The following is a 16,477-nucleotide window of genomic DNA, read 5'->3' on the forward strand; positions in this document are numbered from 1 at the left end:
AAGTCACAGTCACCACTAAGACAAACTTAAAATCTTGTTCATAGTTCTGAGACACAATATGTCAATGCTACTACATTATTCTTGACATTGCAGGTATACAACTTATTTTATATATTTATTCAGCATTGTTATGCGCAGTTTTTCTCCTAGACCACAGAAATCGAAGCGGCTTACAAACATTAAAGGTGTAGAAAATCTAAGATGAGTATAATCACTTAAAATCCTAATATATCAAAACATATCTTGCTCATACTACAAAATTCAAAATTGGATAAAAATACTAAACCAGCAAGAAATTACCTACAGAGATTTTTTTAAAAAGCTATGAAATACAAAAGTTAAGAATAAGGTAACAAAAAAAAATAAAAGGTAAACAATCTGCAGGTCAAATAATCAGCCTCTCCCCCAGTCCTAGGTATCATGTCTTTATGTCATCTCCAGGCAGGGCGTAAAGGTGCAGCTCTGCAAATGGAATTAGGAGCTGGCAAACTGCAGATCAAAGTGGCAAGCAGTCTCTTAAAAGAAGAACAAATATCCTGCTCACTAGGTCTCATCTGTGATTATCTAATTCTCAACATGGTCAAATCTGTGGTTACTTAATTCTGGAAGACTAGAATCATGAACAGACAAAGCAGCTCTTTCTACAAAATTGAAGAAAGACTCAGGATTGCAGAAAAATCTGGAATCTTAAAAAAAAAGAAACACTGGAGGGTTAAAAGCTGTTAAAACAATAGCAATAGCTCCTGTAACTTTAAGAAATGAATGCCCTTGGTGGCTGTTGCTACATAACCATAACAGTACTACCTTGGTTTCTGTCAGTAAAAAATCGAGGGGGGAGCAGGGGCCTTTCCAGGGCTGTTTTGGCTGTTATGGTCAGGCTACCAGCAACAACTGGATGACCTGATACCACCCAACTGGATCCCCATTGGACCACTGCTGCTATTTCATTTCCCACTCCATGGAATGTTTGGTTGGGGCTGGGTAATATGGGACCCATCTAGAATTGTTTTATCGCTGAAATAGTGTGGGGAGGGGGATACTGTGGAAAGTGGGGTCCCCATACAGAGTTTTTTCAGGCTGCTAGGAGGAAATGAGGAACAGCTGAAGATGGTGCAGGGTGGGGGGAGATAAATGTGGGTTGAGAAGGTCAGAAGAAAACAGGAAAAGGGGAGACTATGGGAGCTTACAGTAAAGTGGAAAAGGAAATTGTGGGGGAGAGGAAAAAGAGATCCCCTTTCATCACAAATCCTTGCTTGTTCCCCCACTTGTATCTGAAAACTACCAAGTTCACTTCCTCTGAAGAAAATTGTTCCTGACCTTATTCCTTCTCCTACGCAGCACATTCATGGACTTACTGGTTGCTATAAAATAAGGAAATTACAAACCCATGTATCTGGGTCTATCAAAAGTAAAGGGAAAATCATAGGGAAAAAAACAAACTACAAACTAAGGCCAAGAGGCTATGGTCACTTACAATGTGGGGTTTACACATGATTTATTGGCAGCTTGACTAGGGTTGTGTCCAGAGGGGCAGCTGTGATTGGCTGTCCTGAATTCAAAGAAACTCAAAAATAGAATTCACAATTTCACTCTGAGTTCAAAGAGTTTATTGTCTATAGCCATAGGCCATCACAATTCACCAAACACTGACTAATAAACAATTAAATCCATTATAACCGTTTGTCTAGGTTACTAAAATTAATTAAAACAATACAGTATGCCAAACTATCCCAGAAGTCACGAAACAGCCTCATTCAGTACCACCTTAGATCTTATCTTTTTGGCTGCAAGTGCAAACTGAGAGACTCTATAGGACACATGATTATCAGTGTCAGATAACAAAAACACCATCTTCTCGATTTCAGAGTATATGTTTGTCACTGATAGGATTCTGGCCAAAAATTTAGCTCTGGGTACACTATATAATGGACAATAAAGTAGATAGTGAGAAAGGTTCTCCACTGTAGGTAATCCACAAACGCAGGTGTGATGTTCCATAGGGGTGTGAGAATAACGCCCTGCCAAAAGAGCGGTGTGCATCATCTGAAAGCGCAGAGCAGTGAAAGACACTCTTAGGTTGTAATGAGAAATACTGGCTAGGTTTTCACTCTGAGTTGTCCTGACTTGTTGTACATACAAAAAACTAAGGAAGAAACATACTATGCTCTCATTCCTTATGGCAGGGGTCCCCAACCCCTGGGCTGCAGACCGGTACCAGTCTGTGGCCTGGTAGCAAATGGGCCGCACAGGTGAGTGGCAGGATAGTGCAGAGCTGACTCCAGGGAGCAGGGGAGGTAGGCAGTCGCTGCCTTGAGAGGGAAGGCCATGCCTCGTCTGGCCGGCCCTGCACTTGTCATTAGAAATATCACCTCACCTGGCCAGCTGACTCCCATCATGCCTCTGGGTCTCTCCCGCTCCCAGCCGGCACATGCAGTTTCTGCCTCATGCTGTAGTCGGTGTGGCTGCACTTGCTGGAGCTGCTGCTGCTGCCCTGCCCTCACACCTTAGTGTGCTGGGTCATTGCCGGGCCCGCCGGGCAGCCAGCTGCCTTGAGCACCGCCTGCCCCAGTCTGCCTCTGCCTCCTCTGGTCACCACCGGGCCCACTGGGCAGCCAAGCCAGCTGCCCTGATCATCGCCTGTCGTTTGTCCCAGTCTGCCTCTGCCTGCCTCTTCCTCTCCTCCGGTGGCGTGGCCGCTGCTGGAGAGTGGAGAAGCGTCACTGGCCTCCTGCCAGTTGTGCTAAAAAATATAGACCTCGTGGCGGTGTGGCTGCTGGGCGGCTCTGTGCACTGCGGCTGACAGCAACCAAAACGAGATCACGGAGTAGACTGGACATAAGAAACACACTTCGGGTGTCACTGTCTCCTATCATCCCCAGATGGGACCGTCTAGTTGTAGGGAAACAAGCTCAGGGCTCCCACTGATTCTGCATTGTGGTGAGTTGTATAATTATTTCATTATATAATGTAATAATAGAAATACAGTGCACAATTATATCATCCTGAAACAATCCCCCCCCCCCCGCCGGTTCATCGAAAAATTCCACGAAACTGGTCCCTGGTGCCAAAAAGGTTGGGGACCGCTACCTTAGGGTATGCGCCAAGATACTGCACTGAAATCTAAGCTGTTTCTCAGAGGATAGTGAAATGGCAACTCTTCTTGTAGAACATGAAAGGACCCCACCAGGAAAAGACATCTTTCTTGAACTACAAACTGCAAACAAAAAGAACTTTAAAGACTAAAACGTTTATTTTGGAATAAGCTTTTGTGGCTAGAGTATACTGCTTCTAGAAAGGATAAATTGGCATACCCCATACCCACATGCCATGCAAAAACACTATGGCCACAGGGCTTTTTGAATTCTGGCCTTCATGTTTCATTCACAGTGGACCCAAAATCAGGCAAATCAGTTTCACCATTTATTTATACCTAACTTTTAATTAGTTCAGCTTTTAGAAATCTGTAAGATGGTTTTACAAATTTCAGAAGAAAATAATTCTTTTAAAGCGAACTTTTAACAGGGACAGAAGAATTTTTTTTATTTTTTAAAATAAGTTTTAAAAAATTATTTAAAATCAATTTTCATCCCAGCTAAACTTGCTGAGGCATAATTTCCACACATGGAAAGACTAGGCCAAACAATGGATAAAATGGGTTAAATGCCATCTGTAAATGCATATTTATATTGTATTTTGTTCTAACAAATAGGTTTGACCTCAATACCAAGAAATATTCCTCCTGATACTCGTATGTTAGACCTTCAAAACAACAAAATTAAAGAGGTCAAGGAAAATGATCTTAGAGGACTCACATCACTTTATGTAAGTTTAATTTCCAACAATCTTATTTAGATAATAAAGTCATTCCACTAAAAAACTGTTAATATAATTCCTGATAAAATTTACCATGACAGGGTTAGAAGAAAATCATAAGCCTCTGAATCAAAGCTTATGACTGTGATGAAATTACACTTCACCTCATAGGTAGCTTACACAAATCTACAGTTTGAGAAGAGAATTATTAAGACTTCTCTGTATATGTGCTGTTATGCCCTAGATTTTTTGGGGGCCGCTCTTTTTATTGGCATTCTTTGTTGATGGTTGTTGTGGGTTTTCCGGGCTGTATTGCCGTGGTCTTGGCATTGTAGTTCCTGACGTTTCGCCAGCAGCTGTGGCTGGCATCTTCAGAGGTGTAGCACCAAAAGACAGAGATCTCTCAGTGTCACAGTGTGGAAAAGATGTTGGCAGGTCATTTATATCTACTCAGGAGGGGTGGGGTTAGGGTAGATACAAATGACCTGCCAACATCTTTTCCACACTGTGACACTGAGAGATCTCTGTCTTTTGGTGCTACACCTCTGAAGATGCCAGCCACAGCTGCTGGCGAAACGTCAGGAACTACAATGCCAAGACCACGACAATATAGCCCGGAAAACCCACAACAACCATCGTTCTCCGGCCATGAAAGCCTTCGACAATACATTCTTTGTTGACTTGGATTTTTTATTGATATGTTTTAATTGGTAGGATTTTTTTTATTTTTACTGCCTTGTTATGCTTCATTGTTGTAAGCCACCTCAAGCAAGTCTTGAGGTAGCATACAAGTTTTCTAAATAGATATATAAATTGAACTCTGCTAAGGTTGAAAAGGTAGTCTAACACAACCTTCCCTAGATAGTGCAGGGGTGTAAAAACAGGATTTCCAAGATGAGAATCAGATCAGAAGAACTGTTTCCCTATCCCCTGCTTCCCTCTAACACCGCCAGTACATGAGTTATTACCACTTTCATATAGAACCATTGTTTGCTGTTATTTCTGAATCAGCTGGATGTTAGTTTGGAATCTTGGTTTTCAGGGAAAGCATAAATCAGTTTTCAAGTCCAGATGCAATGTAAACCCACGGGTTGTAGGAAAAATGGAAATCTCTAAGGAAGGGTGGGAAGGGGGAGGAAGAAAGGGCATGAGATTAAGGATGTCACACTTCATGTAGTAGCAAATTATGGTTTGTTATTATGTGTGACCTAACACTATATTTACCAAATGACTATGGGCCAATCTAGAGAAGATGGCAGTAGAGCTGTCTTTTCTCCCACGGGTTTCATAAAAAGTAAATACAGCTATATGGGCAAAGGGGACTGAATTTGATCAGGGCTTCAGTATTTGGGGCACTTAACTACCTACACTGTTTTTACAGTGTTCCTCTCCCCACATGGAAAACATGCAAACAGATATTGAAAGGAACAATTTAGATGGTAAGAACAGCACTAGGCTGAATCCTCCTCTCCAAGCATGACACTCTGATCCAGTTCAGGTTTCCCTACCAAAAGTTTTTAACTTTTAAAAAACTGTGTGGGAGATTTTCTTGCCTATTTGTGTAGTTTAGACCCATGCCAAAGATGGAAGGGGAATTATGTATTTTTACCTGGATGACAGTCATATATGGCATTGAACAGGATTACTATGTTTGGCATACAAGATTTTATGTTTAACAGGGAAGTATTCTTTTTAGATATTCTATATGGCTATCTGTTTTTCCTTGCTTCCCATGTACTTTGCTTTCTTTTCAAGAATTTGGTAAAGAACTGTTGGACACTAGACTATAACACCCTCTAACAGTATATTTCTAGAAAAGAGCAGGAGTCCAGTAGCAGCTGTAAGACTAACAAAATTTGTGGTAGGGTATGAGCTTTCGTGAGCCATAGCTCACTACCACAAATTTCAGATATCTGTATATCTTCAGGTATCTGAAGAAGTGAGCTGAGGCTCACGAAAGCTCATACCCTACCACAAATTTTGTTAGTCTTATAGCTGCTACTGGACTCCTGCTGTTTTCTACTGCTACAGACAGACTAACACTTAGTATATTTCTAGTAACTGCGTAAAAAAGGAAAGAAATGAATATGAAACTGTCTCCCAATTCTAGCAACAGAATTGGACATTCTAGCAATAGAATGGGAAAATGCTGTATCATGAAGCTATTGACGACTTTCAGCAACTCACCGTTGTACAGTCCTTAAGAAAGTTTAAAGAAAATTAAATGTTAAATGAATGAGCAGTGAGATGTTAGCACTGCTAAAACTGCATAAGCACGAATCTGATCAGTTCCTGGAGAGGAAGCTTGTGAGAGCTGCATACAAGATCAAAGTACAACAGATAAAATATTTTAAAAGGTAAAATAAATCAGTAAAACAAAGAGTATATAATCTCTATCACAAAGGAAATTGAAACTAGTCTCTTTTCAAGTGGAGATCTCCTTTCTGATCCAAAGGTTGGCCAGAGAGCACTCTGACTTCCATGCCATTTTACCTGCAATGACCAAACTGATTTCAGACAAAATATAGAATCTGGAGTCTATTAGAAAAGCTAATATGCTTTGAATGCTTTGATACTTAGCTGACAGTAAACACAACGGAAAATAGCAGAAGTAACTTGAGAAAACATGCATAGAATTGGTTCACATGAATCTTTTAAGTATTTCCCATTCTGGAGTCTTTAGTCATCTTCTTCCTTTACTGTTGCTGCTCCAAATTCTAAAAGCATATGTATAACATTCGGCCTATGTAACACAGGTAGAAGGCTTTGCAATTTTTTTTTACTTATTTCCAAATAGTGACAAGTTATTAATATTCAAGTAATATATATGTTTTTAATATTTTAAATATAAAGTGTGACATAAAAATAAAACACATTTTCTAACTTCACAATTTTTCACATTTTTCCTAGGCACTTGCCTTGAACAACAACAAAATAACCAAGATACACCCCAAAGCCTTTCAATCCACAAAGAAATTGCGACGTCTCTACTTGTCCCACAATTACTTAACTGAGATCCCAGCAAACCTACCAAAAGGTTTAGCTGAGATAAGAATTCATGATAATAAGGTTAAAAAGGTACACAAAGAAGTTTTTAAAGGAATGAAGGCTTTGCATGTTCTAGGTAAGTAAAGCACATCAGCTATATCAACTGTTGAGCAACAGTAGGGGGCAAGTATACCCCTGCCATGAGCTCACTAGACAGCCTAGAACAACCACTTTCTTTAAAATAGCCTTCCCCATGGGTAGGATTACAGGGTTCCTGTAAGGGTCACAAAACTAGTTTATGTTAAGAGTTTTAAATAGAGATAGGCAAGAACAGCAATACGAACTAAAAAAAGCCACAGACAGCCCAATCAGCTGTTCGCAAACAAGCTGTTTGTGAGGCCCCATTCTAAACGAACAGGCAGTCGTTGCAAGCCTCATTGGTTGCTGTTCTGTCAAGCCAGACAATCTGGCACCTGCAATTAATTCCCTTGGCAACCGGAGGCAGGGACTGCCTGAACTCTGTCTGAACTCCTGCTGTTGCCCTGGAAACCCCAATCTAAGCCCAATTTAGCTTGACAGGCAGGTCTTCCTTTCAAGAGTGGAGCTCCAAATTTGTTACAAGGAAGCAAAGAGCAGGGGGGCTCCTAGCTCTGGTTTTGTAGACAGTGAGGGACAGTTGCTGTTGGCATTTTGAGAGAGAGACAGGGAGAGTGCATTGGAGCTTGAATTTTCTTTGTGTGTGGTGGGATAGGGATCTACCTCTTCAAGTTCCAGGGCTGCTGCCAGGCTCTGGACCAAGCTATTATTTATTACTGGTACCTTTCCTGCTGCCTGCTCAGGTAAGGTTTCTGCGAGTGGTGCGGTAGGGATCTACCCCTTCAGGTTCAGGGCTGCTGCCAGGCTCTGGGGCCAAGTTATTATTTATTATTGGTACATTTCCTGTTGCCTGTTCAGGTAGGGTTCTGGGAGTGGTGTGGTAGGGATCTCGATGGCTGGAGAGCCTGCTGGCCCCAATAAATAATGAACATGTTCATGAACAGGTCATGTTCGTTGTTCGTGGATGGCAACGAATGAACACCATGTTCGGGGGGGGGGGGGGTTCTGTTCGTGCCCATGTCTAGTTTTAAACACTTTAAAGTCCTATATAAATGCTAAGTATTATTCTAAACAGAAACCTGTGAAAGGGACCTGTGGGCAAGAAGATATGCAACCCTGTACTAGTCCCCACTCCACAATTCTTCCTGTTTTCCCCCCATCCCACTCTCACATGATTGCCTTTCCCTCCTTTACTCTCCCAACACTGCTGTGTCCTTCCAACCACTTCTTTTTTTCCTCACCCTCCCACGGCTGCCTTTTTACACTGCTGCTGCCTCTTTCCCTTTCACATTCCCCAGCTTTGCTGGTGCTGCCTTATCTTTTTTCTTCTCCACCATTGCTTATCTCCCCTGGCTAGATGCAACACTGCTTATAGGGATTTATAAGCAGTCCCCTCACTGGGTAGTGAAATTTTGCGATACAACATTGTAAGATCTCAGTTTCAACCATTTGGGGTGGGGGGTGTAATTTTCCATCACCATTTTTTTCGCCTTTAAGATTTTTCTGCAAATCTCAGGCTGTCCTAGCATCAGAGGAAAAACTCTTCTGTAGCTGGCCTCATTGTGCAGATGTTTTGATCTGCATTCTACGGCCATGTTCAGAATTCTGTGAGCAATCAGTAATATAAATGAGGGGCTAAGACAGAGGTGAAGATATTTATCAAGACATTTCCCCCCTGAAATGTTTCCCTCTAGCCTAATAAATCCACCCCAGGCTTCAAAGAAAAGTGATATGAAAGATGTGCAACAAGAGTTTCCAAGGTATAAGCTTTCAAGAGTAAAACTCCCTTCATCAGATACAAGTAGGAATGGAAATCTCTCAGTCTTTTTATCCCAGTCAGAAGGTGGGAGAGGTGTTGCCAAGAAGTAAGATAGGATATGGAGGTACAATGTCAAATGTAATTAGCTTAATTAGATTAGAGGAAATGCAGAAAATTACCATCTGTAGTAATTCTACATCCCTATTTAGTGCGGGGGGGGGGGGTCCATTGTTCTGAATTTGTGAATGAACTCAATTTAGGTAATTGAGGTGCAAAAGACAAGTAACATTTGCAGGCCAGTAAAAGAATAGCATGTAACCATAACATGAAGCATTAGAACACAGTTATGACTGCAGGGTGTTGTTGAATATGACAGGTGATGCTGAGCACCTGACATCCCCCCCCACCAGTTCTTACAAAAAGCCCGCACCAATTTGTTAGCTTTAACATCAGTTGATTTAACTCATTCAGCAGGGCTCCATTGGATCAGGTAGTACAGCACCCCCCAAAAATCCATTTAGAGTCCAAGATCTGTTAGACCTCTTGGTGTGGTTGTCCCTCAATCATGATAGAAGGCTAAAGTGGAAAACAGGGTTAACATGTCTTAAGATTTTTGGGTAACTCAAGTTTGACTGTTACATCATTAATCAAACAAGTCACTTTGAAGGATCCCAGGTATTTCCAACCCAGTTTTTTACTTGGCTGCACCCCCTTTAATTTCTTAGTTGACACAGACTGAATCTCCCAGTTTCAATTCCCAGAGAGAGGAGGGTTTCTTATCAGCTTGTTCCTTGTAATCTAGTGTGGCTTTTTCCAGAGTTTGTTTTACAAGGTCCCACTGGGTTACTATTTTAGTCCACCAGTCTTTCAAGTCTCCCTCCCTCACCTTTGCTTCTGTTTCCAGCAGCGGCATTGGTTTCCCTTCAAAACCCTGGGTCACCTGAAGTGGTGAGGCTCCAATGGAGCTGTGTACACTGTTGTTGAAGCAAAATTCTGCATAGGGCAAAAAGTCGACCCAATCATTTTGTTGATAATTAATATAACATCTCAGGAAGTGTTCCAGTATCTGATTTGTACGTTCTGTTTGTCCATCAATCTCGGGGTGACACCCTGAGCTAAGCTCCTGCTCGATTCCCGTTACTTTCATAAGCTCCTGCCAGAAGTTGGCAACAGACTGGCTTACTACGATTGGAAATTATCTTAATTGGGAAGGAATGTAAACACACCACATTCTGCATGAAGAGGTTAGCTAATTTCCTCACTGTGGGGAGCCTGGAACAGGGTATAAAGTGGGCTTGCTTTTAGAACAAATCCACCACCACCAGAATCACAGTTTTCCCTTTACTAGGGGGGAGGTCAGTGATAAAATCCAGAGAGATTGTAGACTATGGTCAAGGAGAGACTTCTAGCAGTTGTAGCAGTCCCGGGAGCTTCCCTCCCCACTTCTTCCCCATCACGCAGACCTGACAAGTAGTTACATATTGGGAGATGTCTTTCCTCATTCCCGGCCACCAGATTTGCCTTTGGGCTAAGTGCAAGATCTTTATAAATCCAAAATGTCTGGTCAGTTTGTCATCATGACACTTTTTCAACACCTCCCCGTGAAGGGTTTCTGGTACGTACAATTTGCCATTTCTATACCAGCATCCGTTCTCCTCCTCCTTCACAAGGGGTTCCTGTAACCCTTCTTCCCTCTCCCTTTCCAGTTCTGCTTTTACTTTCTCTAGCCAGGGGTCGGGAGGGGTTGAACAAAGTTCACGTGTTTGTTGCCACATCATTACTGTTCCTCCCAGCTGAGTTGGTGTAAACATAGTGTCTAAAATCTCCTCCCTCTTGACTCTCATTCTGCAGGAGGTGGGAGAGGGCATCTGCCAAAAAATTTGACTTCCCTGGGAGGTGCCTGAGTGTGAATTGAAATTTTGAAAAGAACTCCTCCCACTGGTGCTGTTTCATGCCCAGCCTTTGAGGTGATCGGAGAGCTTCTAGATTCTTATGATCAGTCTACACCTCAAAAGGCCCCTTTGCCGGTTCTAGCCAGTGTTGCCAGATGGAGAGTGCCAGTTTGATGGCTGTGGCCTCTTTGTCCACACTGACCAGTGCCTCTCCATCTCTGAGATTTCCGGGAGACATAAGCACGGGGGTGCAGCTTCCCTCCAAGCCCTCTTGTAAAATCACCCCTCCCATCACCACGTCGCTGGCATCTACCTGCACAATGAATTTTTTATTCTAATCTGAGTGGCACAGAATGGGCTCAGAGGTGAACAGAGCCTTTAAGCTTTCAAATGCCTGCTGGCATTTCTCCCACCAAGCCACTATGGCACTCAGCTTCACCCTGTCTGGCCCGTTCCCCTTAGTTTTCAACAGATCAGACAGTGACAGTGCAATCTGGGCAAAGTTCCTAATGAACAGCCTGTAGAAACTGGCAAAGTCCAAGAATGATTGTAATTGGTGTCTTGTTCTAAGAGCTTCCCATCCCAGCACGTCCAATAGTTTGGCAGGGTCCATTCCCAGCCCCCCCCCCCCGGGAGACTTGGTAGCCCAGGAAGTCCAATTACTCCTCGTGGAACTCACAGACAATTTAGCATATCGTTTGTTCATATACAGGGTACTCAGGACATCTTGTACCAGCTTCATGTGTGAGTCATAGTTATCCGAATAAATTAGCTCATCATCAAGATAAACTACCACTCCCTTTTACAGGTATTTATGTAAAACTTCGTTAATCAGGTTCATGAAGACCCCAGGTGCCCCCTGGAAGCCAAATGACATAACTAGGTAGTCAAACTGTCCCAGAGGGGTGTTGAAACCTGTCTTCCACTCACCCCTCCCTAATGCACACTCTGAAATAAGCATCTCTTAAATCCAGTTTTGTAAAGATTTTCCCCTTAGCCACCACCCCAAGCAAATCCCTAATGAGGGGCAGAGGTAGGCATTTGACATGGAAACTGCATTGATTCCTCTGTAGTCAGTGCACAGCCGCAAGCCCCCATCCTTCTTCTTGCAAAACAGTACTGGGGCAGTGTAGTGGGAGCTTGCAGGCCAAATTAAACTCCTCTCTACGTTTGTGTCAATGAACTGCCGAAGCTCCGCTCGCTCAGCAGGGCTCATGGAGTACAGTTACCGCTTGGGGAGATCTTGCCCTGAGATCAATTCAATGGAGCAGTCTGTGGCCCTGTGAGGGTGGAGCTCATCAGCCTCCCCTTCCTCAAAAACCCAGCTTAGATCTGGATACTCAGGGGGATCTCATGAGGCTCACATTTTCAGGCATGGGAGGGGGTGGCTTCGGGTTCCACACTTCGGGTTCCACACATGTCTCTGACAATCCTCAGCTGGGAAGCACAATCAACTCATCTTCCACTGTATGTAGGGGTCATGATCATACAGCCAGCGGACTCCCAGCATCACAAAGAATTTCACGGTAGGGCTTACCACAAAAGCTCTCTCCTCCCAGTGACTCCTCATCCCCACCGGAGTCAGCTCAGTCTCATAAAGGCAGGGGGTTCCCTTCATGGGGGTCCAATCCATTTGTTCAAACCTGAGAGGCACTATCAGCTTCATCAGAGTGAGTCCCAATCCCATGACTAGGGCAGGAACGATCAAATCTCGAGTGCATGCAAAATCAATCAAGGCTTGAACCCTGATATGGGTCTCTTGTCATGGGTGCACTAGGGTGATAGGGAGAAAAAATAAAGTTCCTTTTGGCCTCATCAGAAGTGGTACCGGTTCCCCCTGGACCTGCTGGCAGGTGCCCTTCACAGCAGGTCTCTGCCATTTCCTGCCGGCTATGCCTCTTCTTCCTCACTGCTGGATGATGTGCTGTCCCCTGGACTCCTGGGTCCTTTGCTTGCTCCTGCTGCCGCCGCCTCGCTGGTTTGCAATGCTATTCTTCCCAGTTTAGGGTGGCCAGGCAACCATCATTTAAGTCCTGCCTTTCTCGTGGAGAGCCTTCTTCACGCGGAAGCATTCCACAGCAAAGTGGCCAGCGCCCTCACACTTTAAGCACAGACCTTGTTTCATTCTCTTCTCCGTTTCAGCTGGGGTGGTTGGCCTTTTTGGATGGGGCTTATCTCCCCCTCTATACTGTACAGCTCCTCGCCGCTGGCCCGCTTGATGTTGGAGATGGAGCTGCTTCACGACCTGTTCCCTGTTTTCAATCTCCACCCCAGCAGAGTGTGAGGGTCATCTTGGATCACTGTCTTGGCCACCAGATCTGGGTTCAAGCCACCACGGAAGAACTCGATCTTCACCGACTCGGTCTAGTCTCGCACTTTGGCTGCATATGCTTGAAAATTTGTCGTGAACTCTCGCACCAAATGGTTTCCCTGACTCATGTGATTCAACTTGGTTCACACTCTCTCCTCTTCAAGGGGGTCTTCGTACTGCTCTCTGAGTGCACTCATGAAGGCCCTCATGCTCCTGAGTTCCAGGGCTCTGGCCGCATAGAGGGTCACAAATCATCTTGCTGCTGCTCCCCCCAGCCAGGAACCTGGGTAACTCATTCAGCTGGCTTTGTCTGGGAAGGTGGGGCCCTATTCTCTCAAAAACTCGGCCACCTGCACCAAGAAGTACCCCATCTCCTCAGGGTCTCCATCAATCCTGGCTTCTAACTTGCGTAACCCCAGTGGCCATTACAGTTGAGGCCCCGGGACCAGACCAGACGGAGGAGCGTTAGGCTGCTTGTTCCTCTGCGGCTGAGCAGCTTGATATGGCAGGTGCCTTGATCTACTGGCTGATCAGGCTGGAAGGCCACCTGCATCATGACTTGGATATTCCCTATGAGGGCATGCATGTCACACCTCAGCTCCCCCATCTCGGTCTGGAGCTCTTGCACCACCTCATCAGAGGTCACCTCCAGTAACTTCCTCACTACTGGTTCCTTGTACTCTACCTCCTCCCTCTCAAGGATTCCTTTGCCCAGGAACAGACTGTCTGTCCATTTGGCTCTGCCAATGATCTTGCATCTTGATCTCCCTCCTGGTTGACGCACACGAGGGGTCTATCCTAGCGGAGTATCTTCCAACCAGTCACTGTAGCTAGTATCCCATTGGGTAAAACTGGTGCGAGGCTGTGCTCCAGTCTCAGCCAACACACGTGCGTTGGGCTCATGCACATCTGCGGGGTCTTCAAGATTTTCCTCGGTCTTCTCTGTAGCATTGGTATCCTTCCACTCTTTGTCTGCCATGGCATGGGTATCAGGATTCTGTGGTTGCTTAGGTCCGAGGAGAGTGATCCCTCCAAACAGCTCTCAAAAGACTTCACTGTAGGCAGTAAAAGAACTTTATTGAAAAGCTGCTAGTCTCAAGAGCTTACTTCATCTTTTCCAGGAATGACATTCACATGCAAGCATTAAACATATATATAGGTTTCCAGAGCACGGGCAAATTCTAAGACCCTCCCCCTCCAGTCTAACAGTCAGCTAAGCTCAGAGGGAAAACATCTAAGCAGGAAAACAGCAGGACTGATGTATGGGATTTTCAAAGTCATGGCATCTCGGCAGGTGCCCCTTCCCAGACTAAGGAGAGAGGCAGAGGTTTATAGAGATAATGGAAGGAACAAATGCCTCCCTTGCACAGTTTCACCTCGTGGGTGCAAAAGACAAGATGAGTAACATTTGCAGGTCAGTAAAAGAATAGCATAACCATAACATGGAGCACTAGACCACAGTTATGATAGCAGGGTATTGCTGAGTATGACAGGTGATGCTGAGCACCTGACAAATAAAACGACTCAGATCTCTTGTCCTACTCCCATCTGATCAAGGGGGTATGAATATCGAAAACTTATTACCTGGAAAATCTTGTTGGTCTTTAAGGTGCTACTGGATTCAATCCTTCCTCGTCTTCTATAGACCAACACAGCTATCTGCCTGAAACTATGAAATATGTCATATCCTCTAAAAACCTATAGCATCCTAGACTGGGGCCGGGAAGGGAAGTAGAATTGTAAGATGCACACCTTGAGATTCATCTCATGTCTCTAATCTCCTCCTCCAAAATACCATTTTTAGGGACATTTATAGGCTGTTAATTAGGAGAAGGCTTCCTCCTACACATTTTAAATGATACAAGCTCGTAGTGGAACTTTGTGCTGGGAAATGTATACAGCACACGCTTATGCATGCACTCTGTCCTCATGCAGCCACGATTCAGTGGCATTGTGAGAGCAGGGCACATATAGTCTTGTACCATTCAGTATAATTTCTTTTTTATATGTTTTCTTGTGTGTATACAGGGACTTCCATTTTTACTAGTTTCCCTAGTAAGCAAAAATCTCCCTTTTGCTTGTGGGTAGGTATGTATTGATGCTGCACTGATCAGCACAGTCTTGCTATTAAGCAGAATAATAAATATTGAGTACTTCTCATGGACTCTTGCACAAAGTATTTCCCACATGGCTTTATTTCCCTTAATTAGGAGAAGTGGTTAACTCTAATTAGACACTCTAATGAAGAGTATCACACCAAGATATGGGGAATAATGGGTTCCTATCCCCATTCTGTCATGAAACAAAGGTGGTGACCTTCAGTCAGTCCAATACTCTCAGCCTAACATGTTGTGAAGATAAGTAGGGGAAAAATAATGAATGCTTTCTTAAGCTCCTATACTAGACAGACAGGCAGACAGATATGGAAGCAGTTTTTCTTGGAGGTTGGATTAATCTTTGAAAAAAGCTATAACCCAGGATCTCCTGATATATTATTTGTGTGGGTTTTGGCAATGGGTATGCTACTCTAAAATGTGTGAATTCACAGATGGCACATGGTATAGTAACAGATACTGGGTCGCTACTTGGATATGGAAGTTATTTTAAAACCCTCTCATTGGGGAATAATTCAAAAGGGCATAGAGAGAATAGATGACGTTTCTCAGCAGTGAAATCAAGGACTCTACACATGGGTAAAGGCCCTCTTTTATTTCTGTATGAGAGAGATGTTTAAAAAATTCAGTATCACTAAGATGTCACCAGCTGCCACTGTTATGAAGTATTTTCTTTTGACAGAAATGAGTGCAAATCCTCTTGATAATGAAGGAATAGAACCTGGAGCATTTGAAGGTGTGACAGTCTATCACATAAGAATAGCAGAAGCTAAATTAACCTCTATTCCTAAAGGTACTGTATTTTAATTCTTTAAACCTAGTGTTGGCTTTGATACAGACAGTTAAACCCCACCCCTGTGCCAGCCCCTGGCCAAATGCAGAAATACTTACTTGCATTTTTGCAAATTTGTACCTCTCAAATAAAGAATTGAACAGAAAAGCAGATCACCCTTTGATCTGTTGATCTACCATACACTACTGAAAAACAGCTGCAAGTGAACTGAAACCCTCCACTTGCCACTTCTAACCTGCATATAAGTGACATACATTTGAATGGATCTGAGCTCATCTTTGTTGAGTAGTGACTTTAATATATAAGTAATTATTTAAACTTAGTGTCACTTTCAGAGTGTTGAAATCTTACTAGCTGGAGAACCATTCACAGAACAAAAAGACCCGAGTCCCGTAGTATCTTAAAGACTAACAAGATTTTCCTGACAAAAGGAGCTTTGACCCTTGAGGTCCCTTCCAACCCTATGATTCCATAACACTTCCTGAAAATCTTGTCGTTTTAAAGGTGCTACTAGACTTGAAACTTGCTGTTCTACTGCAGACCACCATAGCTTCCCATGAAACTATATTCCCGGATTAACACTGTAATCATAAGATTTAGGTTGCATCTTACATGCTAACCCCATAGACCTACATTTATAAACTAATTTTCCAGTTCAGGACTAGCAAAACACATTATTAGTGCAGCTAGAAAAATGTAGGAGGTACTGGC

General features: G+C 43.5%; 2 protein-coding genes across 2 annotated transcripts in view; one reads left to right on the top strand and one right to left on the bottom strand.

Annotated features, from left to right (window-relative positions):
• The window catches only part of CENPP (centromere protein P), a 270,026-nt gene that overhangs the window by 134,062 nt on the left and 119,487 nt on the right, over positions 1–16,477 (bottom strand). The window lies entirely within an intron of this gene.
• Positions 1–16,477, top strand: part of ASPN (asporin) — a 31,693-nt gene that overhangs the window by 7,362 nt on the left and 7,854 nt on the right. The window contains exons 3-5 of the mRNA XM_054976145.1: positions 3,710–3,822; positions 6,724–6,937; positions 15,656–15,766. Of these exons, the coding sequence (XP_054832120.1) occupies positions 3,710–3,822; positions 6,724–6,937; positions 15,656–15,766 (438 nt within the window). The remainder of the gene's footprint in view (positions 1–3,709; positions 3,823–6,723; positions 6,938–15,655; positions 15,767–16,477) is intronic.

This window comes from Eublepharis macularius, chromosome 4 (assembly GCF_028583425.1).
Source record: "Eublepharis macularius isolate TG4126 chromosome 4, MPM_Emac_v1.0, whole genome shotgun sequence".
NCBI classification, from domain to species: domain Eukaryota; kingdom Metazoa; phylum Chordata; class Lepidosauria; order Squamata; family Eublepharidae; genus Eublepharis; species Eublepharis macularius.